General features: G+C 44.5%; 1 protein-coding gene across 1 annotated transcript in view; it reads left to right on the top strand.

Moving 5' to 3' along the window:
* LOC144581892 (uncharacterized) overlaps positions 1-14,804 on the top strand; it is a 51,131-nt gene extending 36,327 nt beyond the window's left edge. The window contains exons 3-5 of the mRNA XM_078367787.1: positions 1,706-13,605; positions 14,408-14,595; positions 14,682-14,804. Of these exons, the coding sequence (XP_078223913.1) occupies positions 12,375-13,605; positions 14,408-14,595; positions 14,682-14,804 (1,542 nt within the window). The 5' untranslated portion in view covers positions 1,706-12,374. The remainder of the gene's footprint in view (positions 1-1,705; positions 13,606-14,407; positions 14,596-14,681) is intronic.
* The last annotated feature ends 7,532 nt before the right edge of the window (positions 14,805-22,336 follow it).

Here is a 22,336-nt window from a genome sequence, read left to right as displayed (position 1 = left end):
ATAGGATATTATATTGTATTAATTATAATTTCATTTTTCTTTGACAGGTCTTTAAGTATTTAAAAAATTTTTTTTGATTATTACAAAAGTCGCAACAGTGACTACTTATAAACTCCATTCTTCTGCACATCTGCACATCTGTGCACACCTGTAATACACCTGGAAGCAGATTGCTGAAATGCTGAGTTCTAACATCTTTCACTTTAGCCTTTCTGTCGGTATTCCCTACCACCAGTTCCTTCTGCTCATCCAGCGTGCCAGCACTTGGCATTGTAAATGTTAAGCGTTGCTGATCTGATGGATGTGAAATGGTATCTCATTTCTTGGGATGAATTTTCATTTCCCTGATCTCCAATGCAGTTGAGTATATCTTTACTTGTTTATTCAGTTGGAGTTTTCTTTGTTAATTGCCTGTTTATATCTCCTGTCTGTTTTTCCTATTGGATGATTTGCCATTTTCTTGTTGATTTGTAGGAGTCTTTTAAAAATCACGATTACTAATCCTCTGTTAGTTTCGTGTGTTGAAAACATCTTCTCAGAGACTGTAACTTTCAATTCACATATCTTTTAATATACATTTTATATCTTTTGGTACTAGAGCTTATTAAGGATAATGTAATGAAATTGATCAGTCTTTTTCTTTATTGTGTGGATTTTATTGTGTATGTTTCAAAAAAATTCCCTAAACAGTGTTCACAAAGATATTTTTCTATATTTTTCTGAAAATTTTAATTTTGCTTTTCCTAGAATTATAAGGATCTAATATTGTGTATACATTTTTTTTGCCTTATGATCTTCAGTTTCCCGCAGAGACCAGATCCCTCAGAGTTTCCCTCTGGGACAGGTCCCTCAGATCAGTCTGTCTGTTTCAGCACTCTCAATTATTATTATTTTTGTACATCTTTTTGCCAACATGATATCTTAATGCTAAAAAATAAGTATCAGTATCTCATAGGGCAAATCCTCTACTTTATTCTTCAAAATAGTTTTTTTTTTTTTTGGTCTTTCTGCTCTTCCATAATTATTTTGTTGTTAGCTTATTACCACAAAAATAATTTTGGGATTTAGATTGTAATTTCATTTAATTTACAGAATAAATAAGGGGTAAATTGACATGTTTGTGATATTGAATCTTTCCATCCATGAATGTGGTCTATCACGTTATTTATTTAGGTCTTCTTTAGTGTCTTTACATAATATTTCTAATTTTTTAATAAAGGTCTTTTATATCTATAGTTAGAGTTATTCATGATAATGTATACCTTTTTAAAAATATGATTTTGAGTTTAATATTTTTCTAATACATTTTCTAACTGTTACATAGGAACTCTATTGGTTTTTAAAATTCTGTTCTTGTATTTAGTAACTGCAGATTTATCTTGTTTTAATAACTTTATTTTGCATTTTATATATGTATACATATATATATTTGTCTGCAAATAATGAATGCCTTTGTCTCTTTGTTTCTGACTATTTTATCTCTTAAAATGTTCTTGTCAAGACATTATCTAGGCTAATATTAAATGTGAACAGAAATAATAATCATCCTTGTTCTGGTTCTGACTGTAATGGAAATGCTTCTAAATTTTCATCACTATTTCTCTTCAATTGTCTTTAAATGCAGTAATTGTCTTCATAGATAAAGGCTACTAAAACCAAGTACATACTTAGAATAGTAAAGGCATATCTGTAAAACTATTTTCAGAACTTACAGAATTAATAGGAGAGCCTGTAGAATTGAAAACTGTGCAGCTGAGAGTGTTCCAAATCCCACTGCAAGATGAGTGTACAAAGAAACCAACAACCTCCCCAACTGGTACAGAAATTACTTCAAAGTGATGACATGTGAGCTTGAGAAGATGCAGAAAGAAATCGTATCTGGACTTCTCTTATCGGAGTTGTGCAGCGCTTTTACAGGGTCGGCCACCACAGCTGCTCCCTGCCCCAACCCCTGGTTTCCACCCAGACCGCACTCACCTGGGGCTCCAGTTCATTCTACAAAGGCTGTATAAACAAGCCGCATCAGAGCCCTCCGTCCTTTCATGCCCTGACCTAGCCCGGATTCCTTACTTAAGCTGGTATAGACTCTTCACTCCCAGACATCCTGGGAGCTGCTCTCTCCACAGGGCACTCTTGCAAGTGTAATACGTTTTTCTCCTGTCAATCTATCATCAGTTAACTTGCAGCCCCCAGATGGCAGAACTAAGTTGGGAGAGGAGCATTTCTTTTCCAACAGTGAAAACGTCACAACTGCCACTGCTGGACACACACATGGCGGCTTGCGTTACTGATGTCTTCACATGAGACACATTTTTAAATTTGTTTATTTTTCAAAAATCACATATTAAACATGTTTTTTTATAGAAATGGAGTACAAGGGCAGCTTTATTACATGCAGATATTGCATGTAATTTATGTAACTTTTGATATATGTTTTGGTGGAGTCTGAAATGTATATTTGATGGAGTCTGGGCATTTGCTGTACCTGTCGTCTGAAAGGTGGACATGGTACCCAGTAGTAAATTTTCATCCGTCAGCCCGTTACATCAGCTCACCTTGTGTAGTCCCCAGTGTCTGTTATTCCACACCTTGTCTCTGTGTGTACCCACTGTTTAACTCCCTCTTCTAAGTGAGAACATGCAGTGTTGGACTCCTAGCTTCAGAGTCATTTCTCTCTCTCTCTCTCTCTCTCTCTCTCTCTCTCTCTCTCTGTCTCTCTCTCTCTCTCTCTGTCTCTCTCTCGATGGAGTCTTGCTCTGTCGCCCAGGCTGGAGTGCAATGGCGTGATCTCGGCTCACTACAACCTCTACCTCTTGGATTCAAGTGATTCTCCCATCTCAGCCTCCAGAGTAGCTGGGACTACAGGCACCTGCCATCATGCCTAGCAAATTTTTTGTATTTTTAGTAGAGATGGGGTTTCACCGTGTTGCCCAGGCTGGTCTCAAATTCCTGACCTCAGGTGATCCGCCCACCTCAGCCTCCCAATGGGCTAGGATTACAGGCGTGAGCCACCTTGCCTGACTGTCTGAGTTATTTCTCTTAGCATAATGGCCTCTAGTTCCATTCATGTTTCTGCCAAAGATATGATTTCACTTTTTCTTCTGGCTGAGTAGTAGTCTACAGCGTATCTATACCACGGTTTCTTTATATGAGTACCTTCATCTGTGGATGGAGACTCGGGTTGCTTTTCTGTCTTGGCTATTGTGAGTAGTGCTGTGAAAAACACATGAGTACAGAGGATTTTTTTTTTTTTTTTTTGCGGAGTTTCGCTGTTGTTACCCAGACTGGAGTGCAATGGCGCCATCTCAGCTCACTGCAACCTCCGCTTCCCGGGTTCAAGCAATTCTCCTGCCTCAGTCTCCCGAGTAGCTGGGATTACAGGCATGCACCACCATGCCCAGCTAATTTTTGTGTTTCTAGTAGAGATGAGGTTTCACCTTGTTGACCAGGATGGTCTTGATCTCTTGACCTCGTGATCCACCCGTCTCGGCCTCCCAAAGTGCTGGGATTACAGGCGTGAGTCACCGCGCCTGGCCCAGAGGATTTTTAACATAATGATTTCTTTTCCTCTGGGTAGATACCCAGTAGCAGGATTGCTGGATCGGAAAGTAGCTCTATTTTTAGTTCTTTGAGAAACCTCCATATTGCTTTCTATAAAAGTTGCATTAATATACATTCCTGCCAGCAGTTGCAAACACTGCAAAAACCACTGCCTCTGAAACCAGATGTAGCTGCAGCAGTGCCGTGCCCTTAGACCCTTGCTCTGTGGATTCTGCATGGCCCCTGCTTCTCAGGTCAACAGCTGCAGCTTCAAGGTGCAGGAGTGGGTCTGTTGGGCTGGCAGAGCCTCCCTTGTGCCCATACTCCCCAACCACCGGGGAGTTTGAAGAGACAAGAGCTGGGCATTTTTCAGCTTCCATGTTAGTTGCTGGGCTCTGTCTCAAAAGGTGCACACTCCTTAAAAGGAAGCACTTCAGATGCTGTAGCTGACGAGATTTAAACAGTCCATGTAGGCTTTCGAAGGTGCCAGAGAGATGACTGTGGTGGCTCACATCTATAATCCCAGTGCTTTGGGAAGCCAAGGTGAATGGATCACTGAGGCCAGGAGTTTGAAACGAGCCTGGGCAAAATAGTGAGACCCCCGATCTCTACAAAAAAATTTAAAAAAAAATTAGCTGGGCATGGTGGCCAACCTCCTGTAGTCCAGCTCCTTAGGAGGCTGAGGCGGGAGGATGGCTTTAGACCAGGGATCTGAGGCCACAGTGAGCTATGATGTCACCGCTGTACTCCAGCCTGGGCACAGAGCAAGGCCCAGTCTCAAAAAGCAAAGCAGCACAACACACACACACACAGAACCTGAACGCTGCTCAAGAGTTCTTTACCTGGATTTGGGAAAGAGCAAATTTCCCTTTCCTCCGGGCTGGAAATTTAGGAGTGCTCATTTTCAGAGACCAGACTCAGTTCTAGGCTTTATATCCAGCTCTACACGTAATTAATGTGCTAAATGCCTGGCATATTAAGTGCAAACTTTACAAGTCACAACAAGGCTGCTCTGACTGCCAAATTAGGGTGCCGCCCGAACAGTCTTTGCCTTAAACATCATTACCGATAATAATCTGTGGGATCTGAGCTCAGCTGGGTATCTGGCCGGTGATGTGTGAGGTCGAATGGAACGCAGCTGCCTCCTCCTCAGCCCTGTTAGCTAAGCATGGCTAAGCACTGGAAACCGCCTTCCGTGAGCTTGTCCAGTATGGGTATGTATCAATTTCACGTAGCCATTTACGAGTCAGGAGCCACTCGGGCTGTCCAATTAAAAACGCTCTTTTGTGCAGGCTCTTTTCAGAACCAAACCATACTTTCATACAAAGGAATGCATAAATATACATGATAATTGCCTCTAATGACAGGAAAAGAATGTGATGAAACATTTCCCGGTAGAATCTAGTCTCAGCATGCAGACAGGATCAGACCTCCTCTTCAGTCATTGTGATTTACAGTATAAAGGGTGAAATTCTAAAGGGTGAAGTTTTCTTCTAAATGGATGGATATATATATATATATATATGAAGAAGAGCAGAGACCTTTGTGTTATCTGGACCAGTGAAATTATAAATGCTCTCTAGCTGGAAAAGAAAAAATCCATTTGACAAGCCAGCCCTTCCTTCACGGTCTTTCTGGTTTCTAGGTATCAAGTCAATTTTTCAGTTCCTCGTACAAGTTGGTCATGCTCCTGATTACATAGCAGTTGGGCTGAGTAAGCACATAAAGAAGGCATTGTTTCTGGGCTCTCTTCCATTGTTTTTAGGGCACACTTCCCTATTCTATTATGAATCTGGCACTCTTCAGAGATACTGAATGCAATTATAATGGTCAAGGATCTGAGCATTTGAAGATGAATCTTTAAAACTAGACACAATTGTTAGAAGACAATTGCAAGGCCTTCGATAACCATTCCACGCATCTTAGCGGTGCAGGAAAGACGTCCTTGCATATAATCCTGCACATTAATAAAGCCCAGGGTGACACTTCTCGGCTGGATAGTTTATCGGATTTCTTATCTTAAAGTGACTCAGTGTGGAGCTACTCACAGAAATAGCTTTAGTCCTCGTAGGAAAAGAATGGAAATGTACACAGGCAAATAGAACTCTGGGGTAATGAACAGATATTCCATCTGATTCAAAACAGGATTTCAGCGATTAGAATAATTGTCAACGAAACAAATGCCTCGATACTACATTAGGCAGGAAGCACCTGACAGATGAGTGTTTATGATACGTATTATGTTAGGAGGACAGGCAGGTCTCTGGGTTTGCACACGGGTGTGCTTCCACTGTAGCAATTAAAGTAGCGTTAGTCAAGAATATGGAAATATTTTCAGCCAATTTAAAGAATATGTATTTTCAAATAGTATAAATAATTTGCTGAAACAGACTTTGGAAACCAAATTATTTGATTAGTAGTTTATAGCTCTCTCCAAATGTATAATTTTTTATAAATATCCATTCATGTCAAATACTCATTCTGGTACAAATTTAAGAATCAGATTAGATCTTTAAAATGGCTATCTATGGCCGCCCCTAGAAACTCTCTGTCTTATACTTTAAGTGACTTTTCTCACTTTTTTGCTCTAAACAATGGTGGCAAATGAGCCTCCAGCTTTAGAAGTGGTGAAGATGGGTTTTTTTGGTCAGACACAGCAGACTCCTAGAAGGTGGCCCTGGGGGCCTGTAGTCCCAGCTACTCGGAAGCTGAGGCAGGAGAATGGCTTGAACCCAGGAGGCGGAGGTTGCGGTGAACCGAGATCAAGCCCCTGAACTGCAGCCTGGGTGACAGAGCGAGACTCCCTCTCAAAAAAAAAAAAGAAAAAGAAAAAGAAAAAAAAAGTGGCTCCAGGGCCCACCGTGGTGGGCTTTGGTGTGGGAAAAAATAAGATTCAGGCTGCATCGCAGAGTTCTGGGGGATGTGGGAAGCGGGCTGACCCTCACCTCGCGGCTGCTCCCCTGCCTTCCTGCCAGTGCCCCCCAGCCATCGCTGGCTGCAGCTCCTCCCCTCCCTTTCCCGGCCTCAGGGCAGCTCCAGAGCAGCCCCCTGGCAACCCAACGTCCCACCTCCACCCTCAGGCAGCACAGTCTCAGCTGAGACCAAGGCTCGCTGCCCAGGGGCACCTCTGGATGACTCTGAGGCCCGGCTCTGCACAAGGCGTTTCTTCCCTCGTTCTCATTCATTGACTGCACTGGGCGTTCTCTGCCATCTCAGGACCCTGCACCGCATGCTGGAGGTCAGCACCCCTAGCTGTGCTCTGCCATCCCCGACTGCTCTTGTTCCTCCACGTGTTCTCCCAGGCGACCCCATCGGTGCTCAGGTCCACACCCCCACCTTACCTCCAGCCTGCAGCCTTCTCCTGAGCTCCAGTCCCCACCAGCTCCAGTTGAGCATCTTCCCCCGGCTCTCCTCAAGGCCTCTTACCCTCAGCCTCTTCCAGACTGAATTCCTCATCTTCTGCACAAGCCTTCCCCATGCTGGTATCAGCTGGTGGCCTCTACGTGGTCACACAGAGAAGAGACACAGAGCTGAAAACCGACTTGCCAATGAGCGAGATTCTTCAGCACGGTGACAGGTGGGAGGGTGAGGAGAAGCAGGAGGAGCTCTTCACTTTGAGTTTGAGTTTCTGCAAGAGAGATGGCCCTGGAACCACCCTCACTGACTGGAGGTAATTGTGGTTTTTGCCATTGAGAGTTGTGACAAAAACTGTGATTACCTTTACACCAACCTCAACAGAAGCAGCCCAGGGCCACTGTGGCGGAGCTCTGAGGCCTTCAGTGTCTCAGGCTGTTTCTGTTTTTCACTCCTCCATCCTTACTGATCAGTGCTTACCCTCAAGACCACCTCAGGTCCACAGGCAAGACTGCTGAGGCTCCAGACATCCTGCCCACATTCTGTCTGGGAAAGAAGGGACAGGAGCAAAGATGGTTCCAGCAACCTCATCCAGTGCATTCTGTTGACATCTCAGTGGCTACCCCATCAGAAAGGAAAGCCGGACGTTTTTTCTGCACCCAGAAACTTACAGGTTCTGTTAGTTAAGAATATGCATTAATAGATATTTGGGTAGGAAACTAGCAGCCTCTGATGTCCGAGGGGCTCTAAAAATAAGCTTGGACTTTAAAAATCATTTTTGACATGTGTATGCCCTCTGGATCCGTGTCACCGGGCACAGTCCCTCCAGAGTTATCTGGAATTTTTCCTTGATTTCAATATCTCCTCATCAGTTGCTCTTGATCAGTTGCCAAGCCCAGCCAATTTCAAGTCCCTGAATAGAACCCGAATCTCTTTCCTCCTCTGCACTCCTGCTACCACTTCCCTAGTTCAGGCCCTGCTGTTCCTCACTGGGTCACGGGCACCACTCTTGACTGCGCCCTGTGAGTAGGGCAGAGTAAAGCATGAACCGTGCCAGCTCTACAGCTGGAGTGCCGGCTTTTCTGGGTGGGTAAATAATAGACAATGCTGGCAGTTCCTGTGTTGTATCTGAGCTATCTGTTTAAATAGCCGATTCTTCCACAATTAGGTGTCCAAGGGCAGAGACTTGGCTTATTCGGCTGTCATTCTCCAGCACTTGAGGCAATCATTCCCAGATAGTGGGCCCTGGAATGGCAGATGCTGTGATTCTCCCGCGGGCCTGAGGACTCGGAGGAGCAGAGCAGGCTTCACGGAGCTCCACAAGTCACACACACAGGCGACCGCTGGTTATCTCCGCTTGGTAGTCTGGAGCTGGTAGCAGACTAAGTGGGCCCTACTTCTCATTAGGTTGGTGCAAAAGTAACGCTGTTTTTGCCATTACTTCTTTAATGACAAAAATTGTGATTACTTTCCACCAACCTTATACGTGTGTGTGTGTGTGTGTTGTGTGTGTGTGTGTTTCAAATATCAGTTTTTATTCTCATTCCAGCCTCCTAATACTTTCCCTTTGGATTTTTTTCTAATCCTGAGAAGTCTTGTTTTTTAGTGCAGTAATAATAATATTTTTAGCACATACATTATGCCAGGGGCTTTTAAAAGATACTTTTTGTAAACCATCTCATTTCATTCTCACAAGAACTTTCTGAAGTCGTCCAATTTTTAATCCTCATTTTACAGATAAGGAAACTGAGGCACAGGAGGTCAGCCAGCTTGCCCAAGGTCTCTGGCTAGCAAGTGGGAGGGATGGTCTGGATGTTACTTGCTTCTGTCTCCCTATTTTTCTTCATCATGACTTTAACTTTTCCCGTATTTCCAGATGTTTTAACCTCTCGATCGTGTAGCACACCTTCATTCCTACATCCCTGTAACACGCATGATCTCGTCTGATCTGCATCATGGCCCTCCGAGGCGGATGAGGGAGATTTCGTTGCTTCTTTTTGACCAGTGAGAAAAATGATGCTCATAGACAATGTTATTTAGAAGCCCGGGGCGTTCATCTTGGAAGTGTTTTAAAGAACACCCCTCCAGCCCACTCACTTTAGGAAATTGAGCCTCAGAAAAATGCACGCCTTTTCCCGGTTCCCACAGCCGGCTGCAGTACCAATCGCCTGTCCCCGGGTTCGTTTTGCCAGCTGCGTGCTTGGCTTTCGAGTCACTCATTCAGCTTCTCTGAGTAGTTTACCCTTTGTAAAGTGAGGACATGATTATGCTTCATAAGACTGTTGTGAAACACAAATGAAATTAATATGTACTGAGCCTAACACAGCTCAGATATCCATGAAGGTTTCAGCAGAGGTCAGTGTGTCCCCTCCCCCCCACTCCTTATCTCACCTTCTTTTCTCCAAGGTCGTTGTGAAGACATAAAATAAGTATTTTATCCATAGCATGTATTTTATTCTCTACCATGGGGCTAGGAAATTAAAAAGAAACCTGCCCATCCCCTGCTCTCTGGTCGTTTTTTCTGAACCAGTTCGGTGTGCCACCTTTTACTTGCCATAATCCTCTTTGGCTGCAGGAAAGCCTGCGGGCCCCATCAATCAAGCGGCTTCTACCTGCTCCAGGCTGGTTTACAGTCTGAACGCGACAGTCCATCCCTTCAGTCACACTCTTACCACTGTGTTTTACCCCTTTGCCCCCTTCGCTCAGCAGAACTGCGGTCCCCCAGCTGCGCTAACACCCGATCTCCCCGCCCTAGCACCAGGGCTGTCGCTGCAGAGGACGCATTGCATTGCAGACTTGCCACCTCTGCTGGACCCTCCATTCTGCAGAGCGATCGTTTCCGGTTCTAGTCCCGTTTCCCTCACAGCTCATGTCATTCCTCACACTGCAGCCCTCCCCACCGCACCTTATAGCAAAAGACTCTTGTACTCTGCTGAGAAAAGCCATCATCCTGGTGGAAGGTCACTAACATTGGCAGGGCGCTTCCTATAGGGCGGACCCGTCACATAGGTCAAGCCCGTCATTTCTGTCACTTCATCCAGTCTCCACCAGAGTGTCCTGAAGTAGATATGGTTATGATTCCATTTCAGAGCGGAAGCAGCTCAGGCTCAGGGCGGTTGTGTCAGCGCTCGGAGGAGGAGCAGCTGGGGGAGGACAGCCACAGCGGCCTCATGGCTTGCCTCCGGAGCTGACGTTTTGAGTACCGAACGGCAAATTCCTCAGTGTTACTCCTGTGAACAACAAACTTACCTTCATTCATTTTTAAAAATTAGCTTTACCATTTTTTGTGAGTCATTCATGAATACAGTTTACAGAGGCAAACAGGTGTGAGGAAACAGCAGTCCCTGACCTTCTCATCCTTAACTTCCACTTTCCCAGAAGCAACCACTTAGAGCTGGATTTCTTTTGGCACTTACATCCACACTTGTAAATGTCGCGCTTACGTTGCACTCACTGATCTGTCCATTTCATCCCGCTCTGTGGACTTCCCACGGGGAGCATGCGGGTTAGCTCTTCCTCACAGCAGCCCTCTTCTCTCTCAACACTGACAACACGTTTTCTGTCTGCCCTATCCTCCCATAAGTTATACTCATTTATATAAGATGTAAATGCCACTCATGGCTAAGCAGAGGCATGTTATAATTACTTTTCCTTTTCTGAACATTGGTGTGAGGCCTAAAATTAAGGCTCCATGGTGTTTGCTGCCTGACATCTGGTGAAGGCATCAAATGGCCTAACGTCAAGGCCCCCTCCACACTGCTCCCATGGATAAGGTCTCTTGGCTAAATACACAGTTCATGGCTGTTCCTGGGTGACAAGTTTCATTTCCCTACCAGCCTGGAGTTTTATTCAAACAAGCCAATCACATCCTCAAATGGGACCCGGGGTCACCTCACTCCCGTGGTACCATAAAGCCTGGCTCCTGCCACCTGGCGGCTCACTCTGCTCCTGAGCGCTGCCCCCCAAGGGCCTGAGTGTGGGCATTGCCCTTCTGCCCTGGGCTGCAGGCCTTGCAGTCAGTCAACTGCCGTTGACCTTACCTGGGCAGTGTCTGGCATTGTGGGTCCAGCCATTCCTCCCTCACCAAAGATGGTGTAGGAGGCAAGTGAAACATACATCACTTTGTGTTTCTGGGACTGACCTCAGTCGGCTCGGTTTTCCCAGGGTACACATCCTCCCCCAGTCCTTTTGACCTTTAATGTGGGCCTTCTCTCTTTGGTGACTCTGACCTCTTGTCCAGCTTGGTGACTTCTTGTCAGCTATGAACACATCACGATAATTCCATCTTAGACACCCCTTTGAACTCCCATCTTCCTCATCTTTCTGATCGTATTTCTACATCCTTTTGCAGCCATGCTTTTAGAAAGAATCCCCTGTCCCTACTTCCTCTGAATGTATTTACTTCCCATACTCTACCTATGGGAAGGGACTTCTAGGAAGGTCCCCAAATGACCTCCACAGTGGCACACCAATGGACAGTTTTCTCTCTTGAGTGACTACATTACCATTTCTCTTGTTGGTTTTTATCTTATTATTAAAAGGAAGTTTATCTACACTGAAAGTAATACATCTTAATTACATACATTTGGAAAATAGAAAAAATATAGGAAGGAAAAAGGAAATCCCATTCGTAAGTGTACCAGACAGAGATAACTCTGTTGAACTCAGGACACATTTCCTTCCCAAGTTTTTGCTTAGAATATACTATTTGCATAACTGGATAATTATATGTATGTATTTATATTCATATAGAGTGGCATATTCTGATTTTATGAAAGTCTCCATATCTCCACATCCAGTGATCTCAAAGATCACTCCACTTACATGTTCTAAAACGTGCTATTTTTAAAGCAATTTCTCAGAAAATTGGTTGCTTTTAAGTTTCCCATCTAAATAATGAATTGTATTTCTAGTCAACCAGTTGACAAAGCCAGAAACCTGTGTGACATTTTCACCTTTTCCCGCTCCCTCACCTCTGGTATCTGACCAGTTGTGGTTCCTTTGAAATCCAGTTCACCTCTTCTATCTTAGACCATCACTTTAGGTTATGATTTCACACTTTCTGCCTGAAATATCACATTAACCTCTGAATTAAAATCCTTGCAGCTAACCCTACCTCCCTTCTAAACTATTGCTCAAAACGCTGTCAGAGCAATTGCGGCCACTTCCCAGTGATGTCACTTGCCCAATCATGTCATTTCTTCATTGAAAAATTCTTCAGCATCTCTCCGTAGCTCGCCAAATAAAGTTCAAATTCCTTAGCCTGGGACTCAGGGCTTTCATGAGTCTTTCAGAGACGTCTGGCCTCTCTTCCTAGCTTTGCTGGTTTCACGATCCCACACCTCTTCACTATGGGAAGAGATCACACCATTTCTTTCCTTCAAAACTTTCTCTATTCTCTTCTCTTTCCCCCTTCTTAGTTAATTTTTACACATTCTTGCAAATGTGGATGAGCTCCTTTCAGCTACCCTATCACTGAAATGATTGTTTACTTTGATGTTTCTTGTAGCAATCTGTATCTCTATCCGTCCATCCATCCATCCGTCTGTCTGTCCGTCCATCCACCCATCTGCCCATCCATCCATCCATCTGTCCGTCTGTCCATCCATCCGTCCATCCATCCATCCGTCCATCTGTCCATCCGTCCATCCATCCATCCATCCATCCATCCATCCATCCTTCTGTCCGTCCATCCATCCATCCGTCCATCCATCCATCCGTCCATCCATCACTCCATCCATCCATCTGTCCATCCGTCCATCCGTCCATCCGTCCATCCGTCTATCCGTCCATCCATCCGTTCATCCATCTGTCCATCCATCCATCCATCCATCCATCCATCCATCCATCCATCCTTCCTTCCATCCATCCATCCATCCATCCGTCCATCCATCACTCCATCCATCCATCCATCCGTCCATCCGTCCATCCATCCATCCATCCATCCATCCATCCATCCATCCGTCTATCCGTCCATCCATCCGTTCATCCATCCGTCCATCCATCCGTCCATCCATCCATCCATCCTTCCATCCATCCGTCCATCCATCACTCCATCCATCCATCTGTCCATCCATCCATCCGTCCATCCGTCCATCCATCCATCTATCCGTCCATCCATCCATTCATCCATCCATTCATCCATCCCTCCATCCATTCATCCATCCATCCGTCCATCCATCCATCCATCTGTCCATCCGTCCATCCGTCCATCCATCCATCCTTCCGTCCATCCATCCATCCATCCATCTGTCCATCCATCACTCCATCCATCCATCTGTCCATCCGTCCATCCGTCCATCCATCCATCCATCCATCCATCCATCCATCCATCTATCCGTCCATCCATCCGTCCATCCATCTATCCATCCATCCGTCCATCCATCCATCCATCCATCCTTCCGTCCGTCCATCCATCCATCCGTCCATCCATCACTCCATCCATCCATCCGTCCCTCCATCCACCCATCTATCCATCTATCCGTCCATCCATCTATTCATCCATTCGTTCATCCATCCATCCATCCGTTCATCCATCCATCCATCCATCCATCCATCCATCCATCCATCCGTCCGTCCGTCCATCCATCCATCCGTCCGTCCATCCATCCATTCATCCATCCGTTCATCCATCCATCCATCCGTTCATCCATCCATCCATCCATCCATCCATCCGCCCATCTATCCATTCATCCATCCATCCATCCGTCCGTCCGTCCGTCCGTCCGTCCGTCCGTCCGTCCGTCCATCCATCCATCCATCCGTCCATCCATCCGTCCATCTGTCCATCCATCCGTCCATCCGTCCATCCATCCGTCCATCTGTCCATCCATCCGTTCATCCATCCATCCGTCCATCCATCCATTCATCCATCCGTTCATCCATCCATCCGTCCATCCATCCATCCATCCATCCATCCATCCATCCATCCGCCCATCTATCCATTCATCCATCCATCCATCCATCCATCCATCCATCCATCCGCCCATCCATCCATCCATCCATCCGCCCATCTATCCATTCATCCGTCCGTCCGTCCGTCCGTCCGTCCGTCCGTCCGTCCGTCCATCCATCCATCCATCCGTCCATCCATCCGTCCATCTGTCCATCCATCCGTCCATCCATCCATCCATCCGTCCATCCGTCCATCCGTCCATCCATCTGTCCGTCCGTCCAAAACAATCATCTCTGGCTCCGTGGATTCCTCCGTCCTGAAGCCTCACATTCTTGTAAGTTTGATGGCAGGCACGAGTGTGCTACACGCACATGCAAACAGAACCACTTCCAGGTGATCATAACATCCTCTACCTTCACCTTTCTGTTTGCGTTCAGAACTATGGATTCTGTGTAACTTTTGTTTTCAAGGAAACTACAGCTCAAAAAGTTCAAGCTTCAGTGACTTGTCCTGGGTGCTGGGGCTAGTTAATGGCAAAGCCCACCCTAGATCCTCCATCTCTCCTGCTGTTGGCAGAGAACTTCTGCTAGACACACTGCTTTCCTGGTCGACTTTTAGAAACTGCCTCTTCAGCTCTGAAGAATCCACAGAAATCTTTAGCCCGACTCTTCAGACCGAGCGGCTCTAAGGACGACTGCAGCTTCGTTCTGCTGGGACCCTGCGCCGCGCTGCCTCTCTCGCTTTACTTCCAAAAGGCTTCTGGGACCAACCAGCTGTTGGAAGTTCCGGAGAACTATTTCTCCAAAGTAGGACCTTATCCCATAGGTGTGAGAGCAAGGGGTAGACAAGGAGCCAGAGTAATGATTATTTTTCACTATAACTTTACATCTAGGGCGGCCTTAAAAGAAGGTGCAAATTCATCTTCAAAGGAATACACAGCTTGCCCAAGTGGAGGACCAGCCGAGGGGTCCTCTCTGCCCACAATGTAGGCCTGCACATCACTGCCGCCAGGTGATAGAGGATGTGAATTAGTTCCGAGACCCGGCACGGCTAAGCCAGGCTGCTGCCTTGCTCTGCAGGGCACAGATGCTCTTTCTTGCTTTGCACTTTGAGCGCAGTTGGGCCATTCGGTGGTCTCCTTTCCAAAATAAGCACCTTGAGCTTGCATTTCTTTCTGGCAGGAGGCAGGCCTAGAACTCCCCGAGGGAATCAGCTACACCCGCTTTTCAAATATCGTCACAAGTAATTGTCAAAATACTCTCTCATGAAGGGGAAAATAGAACCAAGCCAAACACCTCACCCAAATATTTCAGACCCCCACACTGGACGCAGTAAATGGGATTTGGGCTGATAGCCTGCTCAGCCTTCCTCTCTGCACGGACATGTGCTACAGAAACCACATCCCTGTAAAGGGGAAAAGCAGGAGGGAAGTGGACCCAGGAGAGCTAAGCAGTCAAAGGACATCCAGCCTGGCATAAAAGGCATTTTGGGGCTGGCTCAGCGAAGTGCTGAAACACAAGACCTGAATAAATGGGCTGAGCTGTCTGGGCCGGAAGGTGGCAGCTGTATTTTATGCCCTGACTAGGGAGGCAGAGTTGAAACCTCACATTCAACACTGGCCCCTGCCCCCAACACATACACACAGGACAAAATGTCTTCTCTTTGGACTGAAAGTTAGTAAAGCAGCAAGCGATTGCCTAGAAGGGCGAGTCCCAGAGTTTGCTCTAGCAAGCTAGGAAGACAGCGGATGGTGGAGAGTTTGCTTCTCCTGCTTGCAAACTGCGTGAGATGAGGCAGTGGAGCTGTCGTCTGGCCTTTAGAATTTTGCTTTGAAAAATTTGGATTCAGTTCAGACGGAGCTTCAGGTTGTGTGATGTGTGTTATATTGGAAATATATTACCAGAGTGTGTCTCATGTTTTTATGTTAGGGTGGGGAGCTCATCAGTTCCTGGGAACCAGCATGTGTGAACTCAGGAGGCAGAGCAGACCCCGAGGCTGTGGGTGGCCTTTACGTGCTGCCTTTGCCCCTGCCAGGGTCAGGCCAGTCCCATCGCCCCTCCTCCTGGGCACTCCCACTCCTCTCCTCCTCCATCACCGTTCCGTAATATCATTGCCCACACTTGCTGCCTAAAGAGAATGACCTGGAGTCTGGTTCTTTTCTCTCTGGATTAACTTTGCATCCATGTCATCCAAAGCCTTCCGGTGCATGAAAGCGCTCCATCACTTTATTTGCATAATACAATCCAAACTGGATTCGTCCTGCAGTGCCTGCCCCTTGCCCCCTGCCTCATTTCCCAAGGATCTTTCAACCTTGCCTCAATACACTCCCTTGCCTGGGCCCTGGCTTCTGCTTCCTGAAACCCACTCTCCCGCTGTGTTGTTTATGGGAAGTCCTGCCCGCTCCTGAAGACTTCCAGAGGGCCTTTCCTCAGGCTTCAGCATGTGCCGAGCCTCTCCCGCCCTGCTCTCCCTAGTGCTGTGTTGGTAGCTGTGTCACTGTCCATAGCTGGCCTTACGCTGCAGTTAACCACGCACATTTTGAGCCTTTCTTTAGCCCTGAGCTCCTTGGACAAAGTGGAGAGGGAAGACTAGCATGAAGGCATGATGGGGAGTGGCGGGGCTAGGAGCAGGAGTCGGGAAGGTAACAGTAACACAGAGATCTCTGACATGACACTACTCTGGTGTTACAGTTCATACCATACATGTACATACATAATCTAATAATATCCATAAGGCTTATTTATATATGTTCTCTAACACTGAGGTTACATCTGCAATCATCATTCCTTCACCTCTATAAAGACGTAACACCCAGCTATGAAGTTTACCCATGAAATATCACAGGACGTTATTCAAAATTGGGATATTAAAAATGAAATGTTAAAAACACCCAGAAAACCCTCCAAGAAGTTCTTTGTAATCATTTACTTTTAATATTTGGAGAAAGAGCAAGAAGAACATAAAATCTGATCCAATTTATGACGACGGATGTTTTCCACTTACAGATTTACAGAATGGCCGTCACTTGCCTCAGTTCCTTGTTCAAAAAGAAAGAGACATTTCTACACACCACTTCTCAGCATTTATTTATGCAGATGAGACATGAGTCACAAGGTTGCAGAGATGAACTCCAATTTGTGACAACATGAAGAAAATAGCTAAAAATAAGTGTGTCTCAGGATGATTCAAGTGCAATCAGGGAATTTCCAGTGATTTGGTAACAAATGGAGCAGCCCTACTCCCGTTTATTTTTCCACAAATATTCCCGGGGAGCATGGAAAATGACAGCTGCATAATCAGAACAGTTAATTATTTCATGTTAGTGGATTGAAACTTGTTGCCAAAAAACAAGAGAAAGAATAAAGAAAAATCAAGAGACTGTAAATGGTAGATCACATTTGATATTAACAACTTTGGAAATAAAACCTTCAATACTCTATCAGTAGCGGAATGTTAATATTTTGGTCATTAAGCCTAATTGCAGAGAAGTTATACAATAAACAAGATGAGGCTGTATTCTTGGTGAGATACCTATGTGGAGGTTAGCATTACGGGACTTGGAGTTGAAAAGAACATGCAATATCCCTGAATTTGGCCTCCTACCTTAGGCAAGGATTGTCTCCAGAAAACTGACCTCTGAGAAGTAGAATTTAACCTCTTAAATACTTACAGTAACGGGATGCTCACTACCTCTGTCTCGGTTTCCTGGTCTGCTGTAACACATTGCCACAAATTTAGTGGCATGAAAACCGTGACTCATGATCTCAGAGCTCTCAAGGCCAGAAGCTCAAAGGTGTTGAGCCAGGATGACCCCCTACAGGGCCTCTAGTGGATAATCCATTTGCTTGTGCTTTTTGGTGGCTGCTGGCTTCCTCAGCTAGTGCCACACGCCTCCAGTCTCTGCTCTCTGTCTTCACATCATCTTATCCTCTGTGTGTCTCTTAAAAAGAGACCCTTTCTTGAATTTAGGGACCACCCAGGTAATACAGAATGAGTTTCTTTTCTTTTTTTTTTTTGAGATGGAGTTTTGCTCGTTACCCAGGCTGGAGTGCAATGGCGCAATCTCGGCTCACCACAACCTCCGCCTCCTGGGTTCAGGCAATTCTCCTGCCTCAGCCTCCTGAGTAGCTGGGATCACAGGCATGCGCCACCATGCCCAGCTAATTTTTTGTATCTTTAGTAGAGATGGGGTTTCACCATGTTGACCAGGATGGTCTCGATCTCTTGACCTCATGATCCACCTGCCTTGGCCTCCCATTCTTATCTCAAAGATTTTTAACTTAATGACATCTACAAAGACCCCTTTATGAAATAAGGTCACATTCACAGGTTATAGGGATCGAGACGTGGACATACCTTTCTAGGGGCCACCATCTGCCACTGCCCTACATCTACCACTTGCCAAAGACAAGCCATACAATTTTGGACAGATCTTATTAGGTGGCGGTGTGTCATTCTCAGCAGTTTCTATGTATCCTTACTATTTTTTGGGTAGTTCCAAAGTAGGGCTCTGCCTTCCACTGGGAGCTGAAATGGGCAGGCTCTTTTCCTCCCAGACTGTGGACTCCAGGGCACAAGCACATGGCACCATCAGAGCCAATCATGCCCTCACTGGGGCCGGAACTCTTGAGGAGATGCAGCAAAGCTCCAAGTGGGAGATTCCTGTGGCTGCTGTTGTACACCCCCAGCATGAGACTTGTCAACGAGTCCAGTGGCAACAGTGCCCTTGGCAGTATTGGGAGCCAGCCAAGCCTGGCCAGGGCTCTGCCCGGCCTCACCTGGTTGCTTGGTTGTCTGATCTTCCCGTATGTGCTGTGAGCAATCATTTTCAATATGTTTTTCCTTGGTCACTTCCAGAGTGACTTTATGTTGTTGACAGCCGAGAACTGCTGAAATCTGTGTGTGTGTGACGACGGAGTATGTCAGTCCTTTCCCTGAAGCTGTGCAGAATATACCTACGTTGTTTTGCACAGAAGAAAGCCCTCAGAAAGTCACAGTCTATTGATTGATTGTGTCCTAAAGATTGTCTTCTCTGACATGACATTTTACTGCTGTCTACACTGAAGACCTATTTTACAGCTATCTACACTGGAGAGTGGTCTGATGAGTCCTTTTGACGCGGGTCGGAGCTGGCCCCTGGGATTGCCAGATGTTGGTGCGGTGCCTTCACCATGCTGCCGTCCCCAGATCTTTACGATGCTCTCTCCCCTTCTCAAACTTCATCCCACACTTTTCTTCGAAGCCAAACATCGCTAGATAGTGTTGCTGTTATATTTCCTAGTATCACATTATTTCATTATTCTGAGCAATTTTCTACAGAAACACCCTCAGTGCTTTTAAGTCACAAAGCTTGGAGACCTGCTGTGAGGACAACTCCTTTCTAGAAGTATCCTTAGGCTCATTCCCAGCGGCCTGCGCTCCACCCCTACCAAGCTCTTCTTGTCTCTCTCCATGACTCCGGGCCTCACATACATCCCAGTTTTTCTCTCCGCCAGGTCTCCAGTGGTTGGAGTTTCTTCCCCTAGAGCACCCTTCTCTCTCCTGTGGTTCTGTAAACTGTGTCTTACACACCAGGCTAATCGCTGCTTCTCTAATGTTCATCTTTCCTTCTAGACAACTGCAGCCGTCACGTTTTGCATTTCAGCCAATGCATTTGCTTACAGCCAACTTAGAACCGTACGGTGGCCTAAGTGGCTAAGTTTTTTTCCCCTAAATTGACTTACTTGCAAACCCTGTCTTCTCAATAAAATTGTCAACTCCTGTAGCATAGGCAGGTGATCATTTTTTTTTTTTTTAGTATGATGGTTCAGAGGTATTTAATGGACACAGTAGACATTTTAGATTTTCCTATTTATGAGCAACCTGATAGTAAATGACTTGTCAATATTTGTAATTTCAGTGAAGCAGGACTTTCCTAACCATGAAAGTTACATAAGCTTAGGAAAAATAGAAGTTCCCTAACCGCCTCATCTTACAATTCCACTTGTCTTTAATTTTACCAAAACAAATGGATATATATATATATGCCTTTGAAGAATTTTGTTTTCAAATACAAGCATATTGTCTCCTTAAAAAAATACAATTATATGCATTTAAAATGCCTTACAGGTATCACCAAATTGCCCCTTGAAAGTTCATAGGAATTAAGCATTTGAATTTCCCATCTTGATGAGGCTTGTGATCCTCTGTACCTTCTCAATTACATGGCATACAATGTTCACTTATTTCACTCTTTGAGTGAAGGTGCTCAGAAAAGAAATGAATGGCTGGTGCTGATCATAGCAATGAAGAGTGAAACAAAGGTTTCTAAAATCGTACTGGTATTTGGTTAGAAAATAAAAGTTGTTTTTTTGGTCATGAGGGAGGTGGATACAATGTTATAATGTGTTCACAGATCTCAAAAAAAAGGTCTGCTGATCATAAGTGAATAGAATTGAATTTAGTGACAAAAAGAAGCATGAACTGAAATGTTGCACATGAATCATTGATAAACTATTGACCCTTCCATTGAAATGTATATATCTGTAATACTTACATGAAATGAGTCCTTTCTATGCCTCAGTGTTGAGGTGAAGGCACAGGAATATGCAGTGATACTTCACTTGTTTACGTACACGTGTAAAGTCTCATATCTCACCCCTCTGAGAAAATAGTGAATTTTTTATTTTTCTGGGTTTGGTGACATGCTTTAAATGTCACATGGATATTTACCTATGTTTTAATCTAGAACTTCTATAATTTTCATTTGTTCAGGTTGAAAATTCTGATGGATCTGGAAGTCATTTGTTTGGTTCGGGATAAGGAAAGAAATGATTATTCAGTTTGATTATTTTCCAATGGATAACCAAATATACTACAGATGATCAAATATGCTAACAAATCCAATTATCTTCCTATTATTTTATGTTGTTACCATTACCATATACTAAATTCCATATATCACGTGGTATAATTTTTCACTTTATCTTTCCATTCCTGAGCTACTGCCAAATTTTAAAATTACTATAGATTAATAGTAGTTTTTATTATCAAAAAGTGCTTGCCGATTTAAATGTGAATATGGCTGGTGTGAAAGCCTTCCGTGTAATTCTGCTTCCTAGAGTTGAACACTGCTCTTGGTTTGGTACATATTTTTCTGGAATTCTTTCATGCAAAATGTATGCATGTGTAGACGGAATCATATCCTGGTCCGTAGCGTTTTTCACTCAACAATTTGTCCTGTGTGTCTTCCAAGTCAATGCAGAGAGATACACAATACACTTTTAGCTGAATATGTCATCATCTAGCCAGCATTGAGTCTACCCAGGTTCTTGTGGTAATCACTTATGATTTTTCCTAATATTTTACTGCTCCCAACAATCTTTGACATCCTTTTTTTTCCTATATTTTCATGTGCTGTATTTCTGTAGAATAAATTCTTAGAAATAAGGTCGTGTGATATTTCCAAATCATACTCCAAAAAGTTGAATTTGTTTGTGGTAGAGCAGTAGCCAGGAGCCCATTTCGTTCTCCCGTGTCCTGGAAATTTTTAGGAGACAGAAGGATACAAAAGGAGGTGAGGAAGAAATAAAGACTAAGAGGAGAGCCAAGAAGGATGAAAAAGAACAGATGGTGATAGGAATGAAGGCAGGTTAGGTACCAAGAAAAAATGCCAATGTAATTATGGACGTCTCACCACGGAATTCGCATTTGGAGTCATTCCGTGATCATAGAACGAATACCTGCAATATTGACTGAGGGACAGCTTCTCTAAAAAGTAGTCACCTAATCATGGTCTGTTGTGAGCTTTTTGATTTTTCTTTATAACTGTGGGATTTGGGGCATCCACAAAAGAAGATTAATAGAAATAAAACCCATAATGGCAAATAGATCAAAGAAAAAAATGCCCACTTCTCTGTATGTCAAAGGTAAAATATTTTTCCCAATGTGTTTAAATAAAAATACTGTTTAGCATGTGGAAATGCTAGGATTAATATAATAATTTTTTATTATATAGATGAATGTTTACTTTAGAATTTGTATTTTAATTTTTAATAAGCCAATGGCCATACAACATTGTGATTATGACAGAAAGTATTTGAATTAAGATTCAATTATTCAGTGTTGTATTAGCAATAAGAGACTATTTCTACTTTTTTTTTTTTAATAAACTGATATCTCCGAGGAACCTTCATCCAGATGTTTATGATGTTAGCATGGCACTTCCTACAAATGAAAGGGTTGTGAGGGACTCTGGGGCTTATATTGCAAATTGTTCTAGGGAGAAATTTGCCTGTCCTGGCATCAAGCCCTGGCTACAAGCCAGGGAGAGGGTTCAGAAAGAGATTAAGGCGTCGGTGCTGGAGGCAGGAAGAGGCTATTGGGCAATTTGTTTGGCTCGTTGTACCGCACACCTGATTTACAATCAGCTTGTGAAAACCTAACCACAGGTAAAATGCCAATAGTTGTCCCACTATGGTGGTAAACTTTTGAGTGATTTATCTCCTACATTTTTCAAACCTTATGTAATGTCTTGTTTTTATAATAGATTTAGAATGTTTTCCTGTA

This window comes from Callithrix jacchus, chromosome 3 (genome assembly GCF_049354715.1).
Source record: "Callithrix jacchus isolate 240 chromosome 3, calJac240_pri, whole genome shotgun sequence".
Lineage (NCBI taxonomy): Eukaryota > Metazoa > Chordata > Mammalia > Primates > Cebidae > Callithrix > Callithrix jacchus.
This window is presented reverse-complemented; position numbering and strand designations above follow the sequence as displayed.